The sequence below is a fragment of the Myotis yumanensis genome, unplaced genomic scaffold, assembly GCF_028538775.1.
Source record: "Myotis yumanensis isolate MYYU_CA2020_CCGP unplaced genomic scaffold, mMyoYum1.0.hap1 SCAF_3, whole genome shotgun sequence".
Lineage (NCBI taxonomy): Eukaryota > Metazoa > Chordata > Mammalia > Chiroptera > Vespertilionidae > Myotis > Myotis yumanensis.
In genome coordinates this window covers 23,460,910-23,484,613 of record NW_027223754.1, presented here as the reverse complement: position 1 = coordinate 23,484,613, position 23,704 = coordinate 23,460,910, and the positions used below count along the sequence as shown (strand labels likewise).

Here is a 23,704-nt window from a genome sequence, read left to right as displayed (position 1 = left end):
GGGAGTGGGCATGGGGTGGAGGGAGATACGGTATATCTTCTTATTCTTTTTAATATTAGAACATGGGAAGATTCTACCTATTCAAAAAAGTAAATACACACACATACAGACACATGTCATCTAGAGTTGCAAAACAGTGATTTCTTCCTTGCCTCCATCAATCTTCTCACATCATGAAAAGTAACATTCTTATGTGCAAGCTCTTACTTGTCCAGTTTTTCTTCTGCGTGGATCTTCAAAGCCTGATACCGCTGTTCCTCCTGCTTAACTCTGGCTAAGTAATCCTGAGCACATTTTTTCAAGGCTTCTTCATTCTGTTCTCAAATGACAAGTGAAAATAAAAGAAACAGGTCATTTTCTTCTTCTTTTGCTAGTGACACACCATGTATCAGAGTTCTCATCTTTTTAAAAACAAGGAAACCCAATTAATTCAGATGCCTTTAAATTATACTGTATGGTAATTTGAAACAGGTACAAATAAACCTACCGAAGAAATTCTAGATAATTTCTTTGTGTATAGGTACGGGGCATACATTAATTTTCATACAGCAAGGTTCAGTTACACTAGTACACCTGCTTTAGGAAGGCAATTATTCAACTCTGAATAGCAATCTGATTCCCACAGATTAACTAGCCAGTCTCATTTTTATTTTAATATGGACAAAAAGAATGTTCACTGCTATAAATGTTATCTCACTGCTATAAATGTTATCTCATTGAGAGTAAATTAAATCAATACATCTAAATTTGAAACATTACTTTTCTCTAGAATATGCAGCCTGAACTTTCCAGGGCTATGTCTAGAATCCCTTTTACTTTTACTAATATTAAATTGGTGAATTATCAAAATGAACATTTCTAGAATTCTCCTAAAGTCCAAGGGCTCCACAGCTCTTATACTCCATGCCACACTCTGGTTGTGTCGGGTTTACTGGCCTGACCCAGGAGAGGAATGACCAAGACACGCCACCACACAGAAAAGGGGGGAGGGGATCCTCCAGCTCCCTGGAACAGAAGATACAGGCCAACAGGGGCCCCCAAACCCAATTTAAAAGGCTACCCATACTCCTCTGCCATACACATCTGAAGATCTACCACCACAGCAAAGAGATTCCAGAAGAAAGGACATGCTACCTTCTTGAACCCTTCCAGAACTCCTTTCAGGTTCTCATATCTCCTGAAGAGATCCGAAAGGGACCTTTCCACAGAGTTAAGGTCAGCCAGGGCCTGCTCCTTCTCCATGGTCAGTTGCTGGAGGCTTTTCTGAGAGGTCATACTTGTCCTTTGTTCATCTTCTGTGAATTACAATCAAAAGCAAAGGCATATTCAATCAACAAACAGTTAGCAGCTGCCCTCCTGAGCTAGTGTTCTCGCTGGTGGGACCCAGAGTGGACATTACAAAGTCCCCACTCTCAAGGACTTACCTTCTATGGGAGAGAGATGTGGTGACAAGTGATGGGGGGAACAAGGCAGGGCAGGAGGGGGTGTCCCTTTTTATAGAGCGTGGACTCACTCAGGAGAGATCTGAACAGATTCCAAGCGGGTGAGGGGAATAACTGTGGCAAAGGCCACGTGCTGGGAAGGTATTAGGTGACGAGGACAGTAGAAAATACCACTTCAATGCTTAAGTATAGACAGACATGACCGGTTTCAGGAGTTAGTCCTTAAAACGTTGGCCAGGAAGTTCTAAATCCAGTGCAGGAAGATCAACCACTGATGTTCTGGAATGGCACCATGGGTCTGATACCAGAAGGTACGCTAGCAGTAGAGTGAGGACACTGCACCACCTGGGGGTATGAACGATGTGCCTAGGCTGCCAGTTCTCTGGGTACTGGGGGAGGGCTTTGCACAGAATCCCAGTGTTTGCCATCCTCTAAAATGAACCCAACTACAGCTGATCCCTGTCACTCACAGATTCCACACCTGTGAATCTGCCTACTTACTAAAATTTACTTGTAACCCCCAAATCAGTACTTCTGGTGCATTCCCGATCATTCACAGACATGTGCAGAACAGCTGAGGTTGAGAAAGGTGATGCCTTCTCACTTTATACTGTAAACAAGTGTCCTTTCCACAGTCTATTTAGAGCTTGTGTGTGTGTGTGTGTGTGTGTGTGTGTGTGTGCGCGCGCGCGTGTGCGCGCACGCACTTTCTGTTGGTGATTTTGTATTTAAAAAAAGCTCCCAAGTGTAGTGCTACAGAGCTGTCCAGAGTTCCTAAGTGCAGGAAGGCTGTGATGTGCCTTCTGGGGAAAATACATGCTCAGTAAGTTTTGTTCACACATGGGCTATATAGCACTGTTGGCCTGGAGGTCAATACTAATGAATCAACACTACCAGTATATATAAAATAAGATGTCTTTAAACAGAAGCACACATAAGACAAGATTATGTAATTTCAAAACAGTGTGACCAGAGCAGTGATGGCGAACCTATGACACGTGTGTCAGAGGTGACACGCAAACTCATTTTTTTGGTTGATTTTTCTTTGTTAAATGGCATTTAAATATATAAAATAAATACCAAAAATATAAATCTGTTTTACTATGGTTGCAAATATCAAAAAATTTCTATATGTGACACGGCACCAGAGTTAAGTTAGGGTTTTTCAAAATGCTGACACGCCGAGCTCAAAAGGTTCGCCATCACTGGACCAGAGCTAGCAGGAACCTAACCCTGCACTTCCCTGGAAACAACAGTTCAGTGTTTGCTAACTCGGTGTTGGTGGCAACTTCATAAAACATAACTAATGCGAATGAGAATCAATTGTATCTAAGTGATGGACAAAGTGAAGTTTGTATCCTGATTTGAAATTCATCTATGGATCCTATGGCTCATACCCTAGGAAAAAAATGTCCTTACCAATCATTTGGGCAATGGTCTTTTCATATTCAGCCACAATTTTCCTTAAAAAAAAAAAAATTATTATCAGAGGAGAATTTGTAGACAACAGAAGTTGGAGAAATACTTTCCCAATTAAACACATTAACATAAAGGGTGGGGCAAAAGTAGATTTACAGCTGTTCGCTTAGAAAATAATACAATTAATATAATACAATAATAACATCTGGTTTGCGCACTCACAACTGTAAACCTATTTTTGCAGCACCCTGAATACTGACAGATTTACATAACCCATTTATTCACTTTGGATCTCTCTCTTTTTTTTAACGTTAATACAAGATTTCTTAATGTTCAATAAGATTTTTCTTAAGATTTTATGTTTAACTAGAGGTCCGGTGCACGAAATTTGTCCACATGGCGGGGGGGGGGGGGGTGTCTCTCAGCCTGGCCTGCACCCTCTCCAATCTGGAACCCCTTGGGGGATGTCATCCCTCTCATAATCTGGGACCACTGGCTCCTAACCGCTCCCCTGCCTGCCTGCCTGACTGCCCCTAACCACTTCTGCCTGCCAGCTTGATCGCCCCCTAACTGCTTCCCTGCTGGCCTGACTGATGCCTAATTGCTCCCCTGCTGGCCTGATCACCCCCAACTGCCCTCCCCTGCCGGCCTGGTTGCCCCCAACTGCCCTCCCCTGCTGGCTGATTGCTCCCACCTGCCCTCCCCTGCTGGCCTGGTTGCCCCCACCTCCCTCCCCTGCTGGCCCGATTGCCCCCAACTGCCCTCCCCTGCCAGCCTGTTCTCCTCCCAATTGCCCTCCCCTGCTGGCCTGATCGCCCACAACTGCCCTCCCCTGCCGGCCATCTTGTGGTGGTCATCTTTGGATGACGTGAGGGCATCTGCGAGGGCACGAGACCACCTAGGCTTTTATTAGTATAGATAAGCCTTCATTCTATTTGTAGAAACAACTGCCTCCAGGCAATAGATTTGTTTTCTTAGACAAATCAATCTTTTAAAAAATAAGTTACAGTAGTCCCCCATTACCAGTGGTTTCGCTTTCCAGCTTCAGTTACCTTCAGTCAACCACAGTCCAAAAATATTAAGTAGAAGATTCCAGAAGCAAACAATTCATATGTTTTAAATTTTGCACCGTTCTGAGTAGTGTGATGAAATCACACACCATCCCATTCAGTCCTGCCTGGTATGTGAATCATCCTTGTCCAGTGTCCCCAAGCTGCATATGCTACTTGCCTGTTAGTCACTTAGCTGAATTATCAGATCAACTATCTCAGCATCATAGTGCTTGTGTTCAAGTCACCCTTATTTTACTTAATAATGGCCCCAAAGTGCAAGAGTACTGATGCTGGCAATTCAGATTTGCCAAAGAGAAGCCATAAAGTGTTTCCTTTAAGTGAAAAGATGAGTAAAGTATAAGATGATGTTTTGAGAGAGACAAACCACATTCAAATAACTTTTATTATAGTATACCAGAGGTCCACTGCACAAAAATTTGTACACTCGGGGGTGTCCCTCAGCCCGGCCTGCACCCTCTCACAGTCCTGGGGTCCTTGGGGGATGTCAGGCTGACGGCTTAGGCCCACTCCCCACGGACATCCCTGTGGGAAGGCACTGATCACCAGGGGGCAGCTCCGGCCCCACCTCCCAATGCCCTGCTGCCGGTGGCCTCCCTCTGCGGGAGACAGCTGGCCCCACCCCCCCAATAGCCCCTCCACCGCTGTCCTCCCCATCACCGTCCCCTCCCTCTGCCCACTGGCACCCGCTTTGGATGGCCGGGGCCGCCGACTCACAGGCCCCGCCCCCCGCCAACAGGTGGTTCTGCCGTTCAGTCGATTTGCACATTCGGCTTTTATTATATAGGATTGTTAAAATTGTTCTATTTTATTATAGATTATTATTGTTAATCTTTTGTGTCTAATTTATAGATTAAACTTTATCATAGGTATGTATGTACTAGAAAAAGTACATGTAGGCTTCAGCACTATCTGCAGTTTCAGGAGGTCTTGGAACATATCGGTGGTGGGTAAGGGGGAACTACTATAATGATATTATGGGGGGGGGGGGGTCTTCCTAAAAGATCTAATCTGTGTTCAGGCTTTCCTGGCCGCAATCCACCATTTCTGACATCTGTCCCCTCTGATTTACTTACAAGTTTTATTTTACTATCCTAATCCCCAAAGCAACTCAGTTATTCAAAGATCATCCTGTCATGTTAACCTTCCTTTAAGTGAAATGCAATAATGTTGGCCTAAGTGATGGGTGCTCTTCCCTGTGATCCCTCAGTGAGAAACGATGGCTCTCCCACTCCTCGCTGGTCGTGCCCATCACTCTGACCCTGCATCCAAGCTTCTAATACATATAGCTCCTATAAGCTCTCCAAGGTTAGGGGCTGTTCCTTCTTCTCCACCATTCCCAGAATGGCACTTTACACCCAGTATGCTCAAAAAACCAACCAACAAACAAAAAACAGATAGCCCTGGTCAGTGTGGCTCAGTTGGTTGAACTTTGCCCCATGCACTGAAGGTCGCTGGTTCAATTCCCAGTCAGGTTGCAGGTTTGTACGGGAGGCAACTGATCGATGTTTCTCTCTCTCTAAAAAAATTCAATAAAAACATCTTTTAAAAGTTAAAAAGTAATAATAATATTATAAGAGACACAAATTAGCATGGACTTAATTATTTAAACTATTTCCTAATCATTCAAGTGCTGACTGTATAAGTTATTTATGCTTTTTCCCTTTTCTTTGATGCCATCTCTAGTTATTACAGGGCTCCTAAATCTCCTTTCTAGAGAGTGAGCAGAAAAAATAAAAAGATTTCAATTTTAAAATGTCAATCAGTTCTGTTTCCTGTTAACATGCTTTTTATAATCTATTTATTGGTTATGAGATTTGACGCTACCATGAATAATTAGTTTTTGTAAAGTATTATGTAAAGGGGACATCTGTAATACTTTAAACAATAAAGATAAATTTTAAAAACATATTATGAATTATAATGTCTCCATAACTGAATGTTAGGTAATCTTATTACTCTGTATTTCAAAGGGATATTTTTACACAAATTTGTTATTTACAAAGGTAAGAATTATGTGAGTTCTGCTTACTTGTAATGTTCTGAACACCCCAAAATAAATTACAGTATTTGAATATAATGCCTGGTGAGCAATGTTCATGGAATGATATTATCAATCACAAATTAAGGTATAAATAGCATAGCCCCACATTCTCAATAGCTGGTTCTGTGATAAGCAAATACTTTTCATCACTTCATTTGTATTAAATCTAACAATGCATAAAGGTATCCAATACCTCCCCAAACCTCCAATCTCACCTCATCTCCAAGACTTCTTGTCGGGTTTCTTCGTATTTTTTCTTCCATTCATTTGCTTCAATCTCTTTAGTGATTATCTAGATTATAATAGAGAGAAAGCTTGGTTTTACCTACTCAATCTATTACAGCTTGAATTTAAGATTGGAGACTTGAAACAACAGTTCCTCCCAAGTCATTCACTATACGTTAGGAATGTAAAACCTCATCATCCATCTAATGCTCATAAGCATTTAGAAAAACACTCTTAGCCACTTGGGATGCTGGAAACGTAGCCACCAGAGTAAAGGTGAGTAGAACATCTCCTAGGAAAATTCCAATTGGTAACTGAGTTCTCTGTAAATTCAACCTCAGGCCAGGGTCTGGCTCTCGCTCTGTAGGCCTAGAACACAGATTGGGACAAGACACCCAGAGCAGAGCATCATCTGACAGACAGTCGCCTTAACCCAAGGAGACACCAGTGCACCAATCTTAGTTAGGATGAGAAACGAAACTGCCACAAAGTCAGAGCATTAGAAGTTGGCACGACCAGCATATTCTCTTTCTGGAGAGATTTCTGATTGCTTGATAAAAATAGACTCAGAAAGAGAGAGTCGGAAGTTCAATGCCTCCAGCCAGTGCATCCATCTCACTATAGGCTGTGCAGAACCCATGGGATGCCCATGCTAAATGGAAAAGCAATTGTCTAAATTCACTGCCTGAAACTCCATTTGCTTTGCACAGGGCTTGGATGGGCACACCTTGTTCTCTTTTTATTTACTTCTCTGTGCTTCTCTCTTTCTAATTGGTACATTTTTACTTTGGTGCCTTTAATCAGGATACTAGAAGCCAGCTTATCTGCTTTGGTGACTAAACACATCTTTCCATCTTTCCTGTGATCCATGAGGGGGACACCTCATAGTTTAACTCTCAGGAGGAAGGTGAAGTCATTTTCCTCATTTACGAGATTGGGCAGGGCGGCGGGGGGCGGGGGTGAGGGGGCTCCTCACCCCTGCACCCAAGCTGACAACAGGATTAGTTGACATCTCTCATTACCAACCTAATGCTATTTTTTAAAATATATATTTTTATTGATTTCAGAAAGAAAGGGAGAGAGATAGAAACATCAATGATGAAAGAGAATCATTGATTGGCTGCCTCCTGCACGCCCCCTACTGGGGATCGAGCCCACAACCCGGGCATGTGCCCTTGGCTGGAATCAAACCTGGGACCCTTCCGTCCGCAGGCCAATCAGTGCTCTATCCACTGAGCCAGACCAGCTAGGTCCTTAATGCCATTTTTTAAAGCTTTAAGAGACATGTATCACAGGTACTTAACTACTTTCATCACATTATAAAAATAAAATTGCTCCACTTGCTTTAAAATAGGGTGGAGTCATCAAGTAATACACTAGCCAAGTACATAAACATAGCACAGAAATATAACAGGAGAGGGTGATAACTGATTACTAGTATATAACAATGTCTTTCATATTTTTTCAGATCATCCAAGGCCTAGCAGTGACCTATTTTTGAACAGAGGCTGCTCAAGAAACATGATAAAGGTATTTGAGAGTTGAATTAAAGAATGGATGAAGGTAGGAAACAATTGTATATTAGAAACAATTGTATCTAGAATTTAAGGAATTTTTATGTACAAGCATACTACATACTAATATGCTCTGTAAAATGAAGGCACTAATTTACAAACTCATGTGGATAAAGTTAGCAAATTTTGATATTTAAAATTTCAAGGCTAAAAGATAAACAGGACACCACGATGTCAGGACCCCAGCACCAACGTGGCGTTTTACAGGGAGCCCTTTATCTGAGCTAAACAAGCTGCAGGAAACACGAACTTCCAACGGGGATAACGGAGGCCAGCAGAGATGGAATCTGCCCGCTGCACATGGCTTCACAAAGAATGGAGCGATAAGTGGGTAGAACAAGAAAGCATTTACCTCTTCTCTTATCAGGGTGAGCACGGCTGTCTTATCTGACTCACTGAGGCAGATGCCATCCAGGGGGCTCTCTCCGCCACAGGCCACGGACACGGGGGCCTCCTCCACAGGGGACTCCAACGGTCCCTGGGGGGGGGGGGGGGGGGAGAGAGGAAGAGGTTACATTTAATACGTTTAATCTTCAGCTTCTTAATCTCAAGCATCTTTCAATAATTTCCTCATTGCTACATTGATCACAATCTTTAAAAACATGTTTAGAGTAAAAAAAAAAACACACAATAAAAACCCAGCAGGGTTTTTAAAAAAATCAAGTCTAGCGACAGTGCTATCTAAAGGAAAAACTTGTTCTAAGGATTATCAGGGTGTCTTGCTTGTCTAACAGATAACCTAGAGAAGTTTTCTTCTTATCCCCCCAAAGGAAGTGTACTTATCATAGTGGTCAGTCACCAAAGAATTACATGCAAAAAACAGAACACTACCTGGTTCATGGCTCATCTTTCAAGGGGTTTCTGGGGATGATGTGTTCCATGTAAATACATTTCCCAAAGAAAGTCAACTTTTTTTTTTTACATGTTGATGCTTTGTGTGTCTATGTAGTCACTTTGGATGGAAATATTTCTAAAATTTTTTTACTAAGTTTCAGGCCTAGGAAGGCAGAAATGGTGAATGTGCCTGACCCAACCCAGCCCGGGCGATTCAGGATCACCAGAAAGTCCTTGCTCTGCAGTGATGTGCCACAGCCCAGTGATGCTGTCAGGTGTGCACCATTACTTGTTCCTGACAACGTGCCCACGCTCCTATTTTTGGTTCTTCCTTGCTATTGTTTCAGTCCTGTCTGGCAGCACTGCACTTTCTGATACACCAGCTTGTTTTTATCATAAACTCGGGTTCTAGAGAGCCACATATGGTTAATATTTTATTTTTCATAAGAATATAGGTTCTGTACTATCTTCCTTCCTAGAAAGCATTTTTGGGGCTATTTGCCCCTTACCTATACAAGTAAGCTTTTTGTATAAATGGGGGGGGGGGGGGGAAAGTTCATCAAGTAACATCTGAAATGCCAGCCAAAGTGACCTAGGAATAATCTTAAATGTCAGTATAACTAATCAATTAATTATTGCTCATAATCAATCAGCTCTCTGGTATTTTGTTTGAACCAGAACTGAACATAAAGTCCAAGGTTCACTTAGACAAGTGGTTTTTAAACTTGCCAGGGTCATTATAGACTCATCCTTTCTCTAAAAAATACTCAAAAATACACAATTGTGCAGACAGCTTCACACACCTCATCCAGTATAGAAACTCTGGGCTTAGGCCACAGAAAAGGGGAAATGCAAAGCCACGGGCTGGCCGTGCCCATCTGCAGCAACATTTGGGGGAGGGTGGCCCACATGCTGATGGAAGTCCAAAATTCCTCAGAAACACTATCTTGGGACAGACCTATCACTAGAGCCAAAAGTCACTTGTGGCGGGAGGCCTCTAAAATGGCTCCCATGACCCCACCTCCTGGTACCAATCCTCTTGGGCAGTCTCTTCCTTGGAGCAGGCTAGACTCGTAAAGGACACAATATGGTAAAAGTCATGGTATGTCACTTTGTTTACAGAAAGACCCAGCTTTCACTCAGTGAGAAGCTCCATGGGGAAGTCCATGTGGCAAGGAACTGATGGCTCTGTCAACAGCCAGTGAGGACCTGAGATGGGCCCACAGCCACATGAGTGAGCCTGGAGGTGACCGCAGCCCTGGTCTACAGCTTGATTGCAGCCCATGAGACTCGGAGTCATCCCAGGGTTCCTGATCCAAAAACGATGGCATAATACATGTTTGCTGTGGACAACTGATACACCCTGGACATGTGATCATTCTATTACTTCCTGTGCCATGTCTATCATCAAGAGTCTTTCCTGTAGAGCTTGCTTCCCATGTAATTGCCTACAGGGAGATAATGTACTACGTTAGGCAAACACATTTGGTTTGCCTTGTTACATTTCCAATCTAAATTAATACCTTTTAAAGTCTGTCTTTTGTGAGTGTTTATTACTCTAAGCCAGAATCCCCATCTCTAGGAACTAACTTCCCTGTGCCTCCCATGACCCTTGTGTTATCAAGAATTTGACCATTCTATTCACTTGGTTTTCTTAGTAAGGAAAATATCAGTATCTATTCTAGAGTTCTTTAAGTCATTTTGTTTTTCATCAGCACAGCTTCAGCTTTCCTGCTACCTGCTACGCAGCTGGTGAGCCCCGGCTCCCACAGCCCCGAGGACCACATTCTAGTATAACTTCACCACAGGTGTGGTTCGTTTCCATTCTGTACCTGTTGCCAGTGCTGTTCAAAATAAATATAATGCAGCATATGCAATTTAAAAATTCTCAGCAGCCACATTGAAAAAAGCAAAAAGAAACAGGTGAGAATCATTTTAATAACATAGTTTAGTTAGCCCAAAATATTATCATCTCAACATGTAGTCAATATAAAGTTAGAGACATTTTACCTCCCTTCGTTTTATGCAAGTCATCAAAAACTGGTTGTATTTTTACACTTACAGGACATCTCATTCGGACTAGCTACATCAAGTGCTCAGCTGCACATACGCTAGGGGTTGCTGTCCGAGAATCTCGGGATAGAGTGTGAGCCCCTCAAGTGAAGAAGCTGTGTTTTATTTATATTTCATCCCCATCACCAAACAATGGCCATAATTTATTTAAAGATTTAACATGAGCTTTGAAACAAATGCTGAAAAAACCTGAGCTCCACTTAACTCCCCCCTCACCCGCAAAGTTTAGGAACTTACAGGCACCGCAGATCCATCTTTCTCCATTTTCTGGCACGTCTCTTTTTCTACGCCTAAAACACAGAGTCATTTTTGTAGTTAACCCAAGCAGCTGGTTCCTCCCCTTTCTAGTGAAAGGCACTGGGAAACCCCCAGTGCAGGCCCAGAATGACATCTACAACACACGAACGCACCCCAAGTTCTCACAGGGGCGCTGGCTTTCTATTGATCACTGTGTTGTCCATGTTAAAAGTCCAAAATATTTAGAAGAAAGAGGAGTGCGGAGTTAGTCAGTCATAAATGAATCCACAATCTTCAGGTGCAAAAACAGCAAGTCTGTCCTTTGTGCCCATGTGCTAACCATGGGATTATTTCAGTGAGAGGAAACACTGAATGCTGTTTTATTACCAAAGTCTTAAACTCCAGCCCAAAAGGGTACCCTCAATCTAAGTAGTGTAGCAGTAGCAGATAAAACAATAAGCTCCAAATTGCAATACCCACAAAACTAAATTCATTTTGTACCTCCCACTCTACCACCAGAGACATTTTAAAAAACCTAACACTAGACGTTTTCTAATTAAAGGAATATGCTCTCACTGAAGACAATTTTTTAAAAATTGTTATTTAGAGAGAGGAAGGGAGAGGAAGAGGGAGAGAGAGAGGGAGAGGGCGAGGGAGAGGGAGAGAGAGAGGGAGAGGAAGAGGAAGAGGAAGAGGGAGAGGGAGAGGGAGAGGGAGAGGGAGAGGGAGAGGGAGAGGGAGAGGGAGAGGGAGAGGGAGAGGGAGAGGGAGAGGGAGAGGCCAACGTGAGAGTGAAACATCCTGTACACCCTGCACTAGAAATAGAGCCTGCAACCTGGGCATGTGCCCTGACCGGGAATGAAACTGGCAACTCTTCAGTGCACGGGATAATGCCCAACCAACTGAGCCACAAGGACCAGGACTGAAGACAATTTTAAAATATTTGAAAATTTTATAAGACTACAATCTCCCACAAAGCAATAACAAATTATTATTTTAGCAAATTCTGTCTATAATGAATTATTTTTAAAACACAAATGTGACTATTCTGCTTAAAAACCTTCAATGGCCCTGGCTGGTTTGGCTCATGGATAGAATGTTGGCCTGCGGACTGAAGGGTCCTGGGTTCCATTCTGGTCAAGGTCACATGCCCAGGTCTTGGGCTCCATCCCCAGTAAGGGGCGTGCGGGAGGCAGTCGATCAATGATTTTCTCTCATCATTGATGTTTCTCTCTCTCCTTCACCCTTCCTCTCTATCAATAAAAATGTATTTAAAAAAAAAAGAAAAAACCTTCGATGGCTCCCCTCCACTTACAGAAGCAAGCCCCAAATCCTCAGTACCACTTCATTTTCCCACTTACCCTGTCCTCACAGAGCTACTGGGCATTTTACCCACATGGCAGGTTCCTTCCCAACCCTGAGAGAGACACTCATTCTCTGGTGCACATCTACGTCTGTATCTATCAAACCAAGCTCCAAGGTGACTTTCCCCAGTACATGTTCTCTGATTCACCTGACAGGGTCAGTACACCCATCCACCTCACACTCCCACCCGCATGACCACAGCCTCTGCCTCTCCCCTGATATGGATAATCAGTTACACACAGTGACATACTACCTACCCACTATGAGGACAGCACTGTATCTAACAGAACTCCAGCTCTACAAATTTGTTGCAGGAATTTCCTCCGAGTGAGGAAGAATATAATTCAACAAATGTCTACTATGCACCTGCAGCCGAGGAAATTCAAAGATGAATCACTCATAGTCCTTAACCTTGAGAAGCTTATCAAAGATCCCTTCTATAATGAATACACAAAACGCGAACGGTAAGAAGAAATGTGCTGGGAGCATAAAGCATGGTGGGAGCCAAGTGATGTTTTTGAAATAGACCCAAAAGGATGGGCAAAATTTCTATAGGAGATGGCAAAGAAAGATATTTCAAATAAGAGAAGTAAGTGTAGCCCACCTAACTGAGTAAAGTGGTATAAAGGGAAATGGCAAATGAAGTCTTGGGAAAGAAGTCAGAGCAGAAAGAGGCCTGGGAAGAAATCTGGAATAGTGCCTGGCACGTTTATTTTATAGATGAAAAACTGAGACCTGGGGGCAGGGAGGAGGCTGGAAGAAAAACTCTCACAAAGTCCTGATTTCCACCCGCTTCCCTCGTTTGATGAGAGATCATGATTTCTTAAATTCTAGGTATAAAAAAGCCAAATTAAATTATGTTGATTTTTAAATAATGTTTAATATAGTCAGGAACATGGTTCTAAACATTTCACAAGTCAAGTTTAGGGTCACAGATACAACTTGGGACCTAGAAGGAGGGCCTCCGCTCTACAATGTTCTGAGAGTCCAACAGCAAGAAGGTTAGCAAGAAAGTTAGTCTATCTAGGTTCTTATTTGGGCATTAAGAAGGATTTTATAGGGCATCGGTTAATTTCAGTCTACCACATCTGTGAGCAGGACAATTTATAATGGTCTAGTGCTGTGGTCGGCAGACTGCGGCTCGCAAGCCACATGCGGCTCTTTGGCCCCTTCAGTGTGGCTCTTCCACAAAATACCAACTTCTGCACATGGGCCACAAAGTTTCAATCGCACTGTACATGCGCACCCGCACGTGGTATTTTGTGGAAGAGCCACACTCAAGGGGCCAAAGAGCCGCACGTGGCTCGCGAGCCGCAGTTTGCCGACCACTGGTCTAGTGTAATGAAAACAAGCTCTTTGTACTTTAGCTTTGAGATTAAAAGACCATGGAACCTACTGCTAAGGTCTGAATCCTAGTTCTACCATTTACTAGACATTTACAAGTGACCTGGGCCAAGTTACTTAACTTCTGTGTCTCACTTTCCTTCTCCGAAAAATGGGGAAAAAATAATACGTAGCAAAGAGTAGTGAGTTAATACATGTAAAGCACTTAGAGCAATGCCTGCACATTGGTAAGGAATTACACGTTAGTTATTATTTCTGTAAGTTGAACAAGGAGCACTATAATCACATCATGGTTATAGGCCACTATACTTTGAGGTGTGGCCACATTAAAATAAATTATAAAAAATTATTATAATTTTATAATAAATTATAAAAAATTTCAAGCAGTCCCACACATTAGTGCCTCCAGTACATCCTGCCACACTAATCCATATGTCCCTGGTATTTGATAAGACACCCTTTTTGTGTCTCTTTTCTAGGTGAAGAAGCAAAGCTTAGATCAGAATCCAAATTCTCTAAGGCGTCTCAGCTTTAGGCTTTCAGGCATTTCTATGCTATGTACATTAGAAAGATGAATATATACTTCCATACCTGCTTCTGAGGATGAAAACGCATGATTTATGGTAGACACGGGAACATTGGAACATTCAAAGTACTCCAGGTCTTCCTCTGGCTCACCTTTCACCTCGGCCCCGGCTGATTTCTGACCAGATGAAGTGGATGCCAGTTTCTCCTCATCGGTAGCATGGCCGTCCCTATTAGAAATGTCTGAACTCTGGGAGATCACTGCTCCTTCATCCTGGGAAAGGCAACAGAGAAGATGACCATTAGGAAGGGAAAGAGACATCTCACAGCAGCCACTATTTGCTTAGAGTTAACCACAGATCTGAGTACAGATGAAGGAAGAAGCTGGAGTCCTTCAATCACAGAATGTTGCCTTTTTCTAGCACCGAGCTTTTCTGCTTCAAATCTGAGGTTTGACAAATTAACCTTCTCTAGCCTAAATTTATGAGAAAGAAGTTTAAGTGTTCCAAGGCAGTGGTTTCAAATATTCTGCTCATAAGCCTCCTAAATTAAACCAAAAAAAATCTATGTACTCCACTGTATTCCCAAGTGCCATCTAAAAACTGTTCAGCGTCAGTTTAAATAATTTCGAAGGATATAATATCTAATATAGTTTAAATACTACCATGCTTAATTCAATGTAATTATTCTAATGATTTGATATCCTACAGTGTATTTAAAATTGGACACGAACAACCTCTTTAATAGTCAGAAATGTACATCATTCCTTTTCCCCTCTGAACCTACACTTCCCGGTCTACTTCACTTCCATCAATTCAGGTTCTCCTATTTGGTTGAAAGTGATGAGTTGGAAAATCATCTTTTTTAAAAAATATTTTTTATTGATTTTTTACAGACAGGAAGGGAGAGGGATAGAGAGTCAGAAACATCGATGAGAGAGAAACATTGACCAGCCGCCTCCTGCACACCCCCCACTGGGGATGTGCCCGCAACCAAGGTACACGCCTCTGAATGGAACTGAACCCGGGACCCTTCAGTCCACAGGCCGACGCTCTATTTACTGAGCCAAACCGGTCAGGGCAATCATCTGACTTTAAAAAAACATTATCAGCTCACTGGAATCAATCACCTCCTTAAAACCTACACCAATATTTCAATCTCCCCTTTGTTTGGTGCCCCAGAGACTTCACACCCAGTGGTGATTAGAAATGGGTGAGAGGGAACCATAAAATAATGGGAAAAGGGGAATTGTGAAAGGGTTTCCTTGTCCTGAGAGGCCTTTTCAGATCAGTTTAGGATGCTGGTTCTCTTAAATCTGAATATTCCAATACCCAGTGGGAAGTCTCCATTAACCACCATGCCCCAACCTGGGGGTGGGGGGATGCATTCGTAGTTTGGGGACCACTGGTCTAAGAGATGTTCTGGTGATAGACAGACTTACCTGTGAACACCCATCCAAAGCAAGAGACTGCGTTTCATATTTCTTCACCTTACAGCCACTCCTGAAAGAAAAACAAATTAACCAAGCTGGTTGGGAATCTCACTAACTTCCGAGCTATGAGATGGAGCAGAGAGCAGTGTGTGCAGATAGAAGCCAAGGCATACAGCACCACACAAGTCGTACATCGACATGTCAGGGATGGGAGCAGCTTTTACACCTCTGAATCTTCTCTGGAGAGACGGGGCAAGCAAAGAACTACAGTCAATTCATTCTCTGAAAAGACCTCCTCAAGAGGAGGACTTTTTCATTACATACCACCACAGCCTTTGAGAGAGCAGCCTTAGCAGAGACATTCAGTTCATCTGATCCTCACTCACTTGGGCTTTGGCATTCATTAGAAAAATTACAACGCTGGACTAGATTCTTTAAAAAATTCTTTATTGCACTAAAAGCCATAGAAGTCTAATGAGACAACTCCGGACATGTGTGCTAACAAAGTAGAACTGAGGTTAACAGAAAGTATAAAAAGGAAAATATCTGTGTAAACTATTACCATTCCTATTAAATAGTAAGATGGAAAGAACGTTATGGCTGGAACCAGGGAAAACTCAAACCAACAGTTATTTAAACTGGCGCATAATTTGCGATCCAAAGACTAGTTCAAATTCTTTTGTTTGAATGAACTTAAAATTTCCAGTAATGCGACTCTGACAAAAAAAAAATAATAATAATAATTTGCAACTTTTTTTCTTGTGTGGGGAAACAAACAAAAAAAGGCAAGCGCATATGTTACCAAAACGTGCACAACCACTATCTGGCTCATGATTTTCTTTCCTAATGCTTGAGTGCCACCCCTTACCACCAAACTCAAGTTGGTCCACAAGAATTCCAATCATAGTATGATGTCTCCATTTTATCCCCTTCTCCAACCCAGCAGCCTTATCCTATCAAGAAAGCCAATTATTTCCAACATTAAATAGCAGAGCAGTGCCTGAAACCCCTGCCAGATGATCTTTGGGGCCAAGCCAGCATTCGGTATCAAAGCGCCACACAGGCGTGCCAAGGCAGGGAGCGCAAGCCCACGCACCTAAGGTTGGAAGGCCGATCGCCACTCCTTCGGGTACAGACAATCACAAGGCTAAGCTGACTCATGAAGTGGCAAATGAAATGCAAAAAACTCAGAACCGGAAGCCAACATGCTATGGAGAGGTGGTCTGAGAGGAGGGTAGAGGAACTGCCAACAGTCCCAGGGACAAACAGAAACCACAGTAGGGGTACTTACAACAGAAAACAGAGAAATTTCACTTGTTCAGTAGTCCTGAGGCACCAACAAAATGAGAAACAGGAAAGAGACAGACAGATGAAGAAAAAAATCATGTAAAGCCTGGAATATTTATCTCTAGTCCGGTAGATGTAAAGGCTGCAAAGTTCTTTCTATGAGATGAGATACAAATTTAAAATGTCATATTTATGAAAGTTATCACTGGTGAGTGAATGATTGTCAGGAACCTCATCTGTAATGAGTAAGAGTGATAGAAGCATTCAGAAATGCCACATATTCAAGCTTATAGATGAAAAAGTTAGCATTTCACTGCTGAACACATTTACTCTTAAATGTCTAGTCAGCTAAGGCAATGCATGAATAAAAATAAAGTTGAAGATGCATCTGCTTCTATCTGCTGTAGGTGTGTGTCACTAGACACCTTAAATGATTTTTCATACTTTATTTGGTCCACAAAAATCCTAATCATAGGATGATGTCTCCATTTCATAGAAGAATCTGAGACACCAATTACATACATCTTTTAAAAAGTCACACAAGTACCCTGCTAACACAACTTCTAACTCTCCACTAGATTCTACCACCACAAGTATATTTTCAGTCTTTCCTACCAATAGGGTTTTGCTAAACAAAATCCCAGTTACACAAAGGTCAAGCACCCTTCTCAGAGGCAAGAGTTTTGATTGCATAGAATTTTTTTAAAATCTGTAAGGTATATTATTAGATCAAGAAGTCCATTCACCAAAAACAGAATAGGAGGACAATGCTACCAGGTGAGGATGGTAGGACTCAAGAGAGGGTGCTTCTTGCTATGGAAAATAAGGTGTAGGATCAATTTCCCTCCCTTTGATCTAATCTCATCTAACATGAATGCAATGGCTACATGCCTTCAACATGTGTTGGAAGGAAGGCTCACAAATGAAATAACTTATCAACCTTGCTGGGCAGAGACACCCCATATATAGGATATCCCATATCAGGAAGCACCAAGGCAATGAGCTGGCTAAGCACTGTCTCGACAACAGTAACTAACCTTAGACACAGAAGAGCACTTTGAGGACACCTGATCAATCATCTTTTTCAGCAACCATTTAACTGCTCATATATAATCAGAGAACAGATCAACAAGTATTACTGACATCTTATTCCCCTAGATCAGTGGTTCTCAACCTTCCTAATGCTGTGACCCTTTAATACAGTTCCTCATGTTGTGGTGACCCCCAACCATAAAATTATTTTCGTTGCTACTTCATAACTGTAATTTTGCTACTGTTATGAATCGTAATGTAAATATCTGATATGCAGGATGTATTTTCATTGTTACAAATTGAACATAATTAAACCGTAGTGATTAATTACAAAAACAATATGTAATTATATATGTGTTTTCTGATGGTCTTAGGCGACCCCTGCGAAAGGGTCGTTCGACCCCCAAAGGGGTCTCGACCCACAGGTTGAGAACCGCTGCCCTAGATATTCTGAAGTTGCGGAAGAACTGATTCCTACATTGCTCGAGCTTCTTGGTCCAGATTGATACTTTCTGCTCTTTAAACCTTTCCCTTTAGTATATATAATACACCACACCATCCAGCATTTTTCTTGAAGTCATAGTAATACTAAAAATTTCTTCCCTAATGATCTATGGTGACAATTAAAAACATGATATTTCTTCTCAACTTCCTTTTTCATACTTCATCTTCTATGTCACTGATCTCTCTTATATTCAATTTTTAGCAAAATGCCACAGTGTCACAAAGGGGAATATTGTCACCAGTTAGTTTTGTGATAAGGGAACCCTATAACAAATTTAACCTAAAACTTGACATGGACTGTGGCCTGAGGTCATCACTCTGAAAACTCCAAGGAGCTTGCAAAAGTGGCTCTAGATTTCCCAGGACAAGGGGTAGGGTAGGGGTAGTGTCACAACACACAACGAAAGTCTAGTCAGATTTCTGTCATTGTTTAAAATATTCCTGATTCTTATTGGAAATTCACCTCCTTGCTGATGGAACCACAAGCTAACCATAAAGACATAAGAATTCTCCCCAACTTTCAGTGGTTTGTTTTCCAAAAAAATCACAGCTTTCTGTTTTAAGTGAAAAACTTCTATAAGACCCTTTTGGACCATTTTCTATAAGTTCTTGACACTAGACAGTTAATCTGTAGGCTTGGAATTTTTGTTTTATCCATAGAGAATCTGAAGATGGTGGCTAGCATATCACTTGAATTCTGTAAGTAAAGCGACTCCTGACAGCCCAGATAGGATTTTTGAAAGCCATCAAATCTCTACCTGCCCATCTTGTTAAACAGGATGAAAGTACCAAAAGTGGGGGTGGTAGGGTGGGGAAAGAGCTCAGTTGAATAAGCTGAGGATTCATAAACCAGGCAGCCACTGAAAAAGGAAACCTCTGGTATTTGATTCCACACAAAAGTTTGCTTTAAAACAGTGAAGACTGCAATATGAAGTCGTAAGCTTTGTGTCTGCCCACCTGCACCTCAAAGATAACTCCAGATCACCAAAACCCACAGCAGCCGGCTGCCCAACTTTCAGAGTGTACACAGAACACAACACCCACACCCCTCATCACTCACGTTATTAAACGCGACTTTGCCTTCTTGGGTGATTCTAAGGTTTCATTAACATGATTACCAGCAGGAGAACAACAGTCACCATTTGTTAAAGCTGTAGTTGGTTTAAAGGGATCCGTGGATTCATCAAAGTGGTAGGATCCCTTAGAGGAGAGGGGAGGGGAGTCCTGCAGTGTGGACTGGCCACCCAGGGGACTGAAACTGGGATTCTGCTTAGAAGACGCTTGGGAGAGAGAGGCATCGTCTGTGGCTTGGTCCGGGGGCGGTTCTGAACCTTTGGTGCCTACTGGCTTACTGATGCCATCTTTCTGTACCTTTGGAGGCAGTTTGTTACCCAGTTTCCTGCCAAGTTTTCTTGGAAGGCCTTTCCTGGATTCTACACTTTCTACATCTTCTATGAAATCGAACTCCAGCTTCAGAGGTGAGCTCCTTGACTCCTCCAGCAGCTCCACCCCGGAATCATTGGTGTCACTACTGGGAGTGCTGCTTGTTTCCCTGACGTCAGGGGCAGATTTCTGAGTCCCGGCATCTCCTAGCAAAGGACTTGTGTTCCCATCCATTTCATCAGGATAGGATGCCTGGGGGAGAGGCATGCCCTCCATGGAAGTTTCTGAGAACTCGCCAACTGTTTTCTTCCTCAGAGAGATGGGTTTGGGCTTTCTCAGCTTGCTTCTGCTGGGCACTGGCTCCGGACAGGAGTTCCCACTCTTCAGGTCAGCTTCTGTGGAAGCCTCCAGTGTAACCCCCATGGTGCTCTCTGTCATCGCCTTGTCCTGGATGGCTTCTGGCAGGCTGAAGGGCAGAGCCTCGCCTGAGATGGCAGTTACACAGCCATATGCTGCTTCTGTCCCAAGAGCTGCCTCTGAGTTATCCGTGGACTTGGTTGCTATTGAAAATGGCCTCACTACTGAAATTTTGCTACTATCGTGTTCAGGTTCTTCTTTGAAATCCCTGACGGAGTAAGAATCAATAGCCTGCTGTGAAACCTCATTTTCTGAGGGTCTAGAATGAGTCTCAGATGAACATTTTGCAACCACTTCTGCTATCAGCTGTTCATCAACTTCTTGTGAGTCTAAAACAAAACACAAAAGCCATCTATTAAAGAATGATCTTTTTGGCATTGGTAAATATTCTCTACTTGCTGAATCCACATAGACAAGTAGGCTCTTTCCTCTTTGCATTTGTTAAGCATCTCTATGGCAGCACAACCACAAAAGGAAGAGCCGGTACTACACACAAAAGTGAATTTTCCATTCCCAAGCTATTACCCAAATTATACAAATAATAATTATACCAAACAGAGCTACTTAGGAAAAGGCTAGTAGATCATGGTGCACTGCAAAGCATATGATTGATGTTAAAATTCTGCAGGTTAAAATGACGGATCTGGAAGAAACTTTAGATGCTGACAGCTCAGATGCAGGAGATCTGGCACTGACAGTTCCGGGGCACTGCCTAATAGTCCCAGGTTCCAGATTTAACACAGCAAGCAGATGTTAATTTTTGGATGTTAAAGACAAGTACTCCCTCTTCCCCAGAATGGAATTTAAATAATTCAACTGTTTCAAAATTAATTCAGCCAGCTCAGAATAACTTCTCTCTAGACTGAAAACCTAAAAGAACCAAATTAAAAAAAAAACAAATTTGAAAGAGCAGACACAGAAATGGCTTTGAAAAACAAATAGCCCTTATTTTGCTAAGACAATAAGTCGTAAAATAATAACGTCATTTTTTCTTTATAAGGGCTTTCTGAGTTGGGTCAGGAATTCTCTCAAATCACTTGTAAAAAATAAAGAGTCTTTTTAATTGGGGGTCTTAGTAGGAGAATTGCTTTAATTAGGAAGGTGTAATGAAGGTATTTATTTAAAGCACAAACTAAAATCGTGCTTTCCTGACTTAAATATCTGAAATAATGATAGAGTAGCAGCAAAAACTGAATAAGCTGGTTATTATCACAGTATCTCAAGACTTTAAAGGAAACTCAGAGATGACCCATTAAACCAAATCCTAATCCTAATCCTAATCCTAATCCTAATCCTAATCCTAATGCAGGATCAAAAACCTGAGCATCACTGAAAAAGTTTTGGAAAGTACTCACACACCTTTTTACATGACTCCTTTATGACTGGGATTGGCAGTGGCTTCTACCTGTAGCTCTAGGAAATAAAGGTTTTTACCTATTGTATCAGAAATCATGCCACCTACCAGGGTGGCATAGGGCAGGAAAACCAACATCCTCATCTGAATTCAGCCCCCCACACTGAGCAGTGGGGAAAGGAGCTCCACCAAGAAGACACCACCCCGCCTGGCATGTCTTGGCTAGCTCAAGCCAGGTGCCAGGTAAATAAACTTGCCAGTCACTCCTACACCTCGGCACTGCAGACCCCACCTTGGTCTATATCTTCAGTCACCAGCAGAAAGTACTGGCGGGGCGGGAGAAGATTGCTCATTGACTTAAACCTGTTTTGGGAATCATGAGAACATCAAGCAAGAAAACTAATTAATCACATAACTCAACAAGGTATTTCTAAAATCGTGCACCTATGGATGAGGACAGTGGGTGGGGAGTAAGGGCGGAGGGAGGGGCGGGAACTGGGAGGAGGGGAGTTATGGGGGGTGGGGGGAAAGAGGAACAAATGTAATCTGAACAATAAAGATTTAATTAAAAAAAAAAAGGTATGTCTGAGTAAGACTTTTTAAAAAATATATTTCATTGATTTTTTTTACAGAGAGGAAGGGAGAGGGATAAAGAGTTAGAAACATCGATGAGAGAGAAACATCGATGAGAGAGAAACATCGATCAGCTGCCTCCTGCACACCCCCTACTGGGATGTGCCTGCAAACAAGGTACATGCCCTTGACCGGAATCGAACAGGGGACTCTTCAGTCCGCAGGCTGACACTCTATCCACTGAGCCAAACCGGTTAGGGCAAGTTTTTTTTTAATTTATGCTCTAAACAGTACATGTCCAACACCAGTTGACCCCACATCCCTAAGTGCTGCCGTAAGATAGAACCTAAACTTCAAGCATCACACCACAGGTAACTTTCACTAAGTAAAACACCCATTCTCAGTAGGCTCCAGTTGCCAAACTTCCATCAGTGAAGAGTTCTAGCCACAGCTGTCAGTCCCTGTTTCTAATCTGAAAGCACTGTTGTGTAACTAACCTACCTCTCTTCATCCTTCCATTTTTAATAAATCCTGGATTCCTTAAAATCTTCCTCCAGGGAACTGAAGAGCTCTCTCCCTGAAATGAGTTTGATGAGTCTGACAAGCACTGCACTGCCTGGTGGCTTGGTGAACACAGACAGCGATTAGATCAGTAGATGAATTCAAAGCAAACACAGAGGAAATTAAAAATAGACCACCATTTCCACTTCTGCCACGTCTGCTGCTGTTAATGAAACTTCCTTTCCATACTCAGCCTCCCATAAATCTAAAAGGTTGTGTGAATTGCCCATGGATGCTCTCAAACCGCAGATCTCTCCTATATTCATTCAGGATGTAGACTATTCTGTAAAAAGAAATGTTTCCCTCACCCTTTATAATATTTTTAAAAGAAAAGGCATGAAATGCCAAAAACTTAAACATTAAAGTAACACATTGGGCGGAGGGGGGGGGCGGGGAGGCCAAGGGAAGATCAATGGGGGAAAAAAAGGAGACATATGTACTACTATTTGTAATACTTTAAACAATAAAATAAAATTTAAAAAAAAGATTAACAGCTAGACATTCGGGTTTGCACTCCAGTATAATGAAAACATACTGCGTTAAAATACAAGCTTATGAAAAACCTTGAAAGCCTTAGATTAGAAGAGGGGAAATGCCATTACCACAAATATATTTGAAACTCAGAAATGTATTCAGCTGACATATTCTGAGAACCAACTGACTAGCTGCTTTCACATTTATAATCTCATTTTAGAAGAAAGAAAACCACAACCACTTGGAAAACAATGTATATTACTTCAGATTTGGCATTATTTTCAAGTATGCTTGACTTTTCCCCCTCAGGTTTTAACTTTTTGGTGAAGCATTGTCTGAAACTCCTTTTAGATCTATCCCTTCCTGTCCTTTAGCTACAGATGAGTTTTGTAAAGTGAGAAAGCTGCCAAAATTTAAACAGGCTTCCTGTATGGCACAGATACACACCCTGGCCTTTTTCTAACCTCAGAATCCACAAATAGTATCTCACATCCAAGTCTAAGATACAAGGTCTGAATCTAAGGCAAAAGTCTTA

At 42.1% G+C, this 23,704-nt stretch overlaps 1 protein-coding gene across 9 annotated transcripts in view; it reads right to left on the bottom strand.

Annotated features, from left to right (window-relative positions):
- The window catches only part of TACC1 (transforming acidic coiled-coil containing protein 1), a 101,631-nt gene that overhangs the window by 9,303 nt on the left and 68,624 nt on the right, over window positions 1–23,704 (bottom strand). For 2 of the 9 annotated variants that reach the window (XM_070408429.1, XM_070408427.1), the window contains exons 3-11: window positions 19,468–20,536; window positions 15,594–15,654; window positions 14,219–14,426; window positions 10,919–10,971; window positions 8,127–8,252; window positions 6,191–6,267; window positions 2,862–2,905; window positions 1,135–1,295; window positions 208–314 (exon numbers count right to left, since the gene is read on the bottom strand). In XM_070408429.1, coding sequence (XP_070264530.1) covers window positions 208–314; window positions 1,135–1,295; window positions 2,862–2,905; window positions 6,191–6,267; window positions 8,127–8,252; window positions 10,919–10,971; window positions 14,219–14,426; window positions 15,594–15,654; window positions 19,468–20,536 — 1,906 coding nt within the window. Of the gene's footprint in view, window positions 1–207; window positions 315–1,134; window positions 1,296–2,861; window positions 2,906–6,190; window positions 6,268–8,126; window positions 8,253–10,918; window positions 10,972–14,218; window positions 14,427–15,593; window positions 15,655–16,875; window positions 16,912–19,467; window positions 20,537–23,704 lie in introns of all 9 variants that reach the window. The other 7 variants (XM_070408431.1, XM_070408430.1, XM_070408435.1 and 4 more) reach the window with 5 other exon arrangements.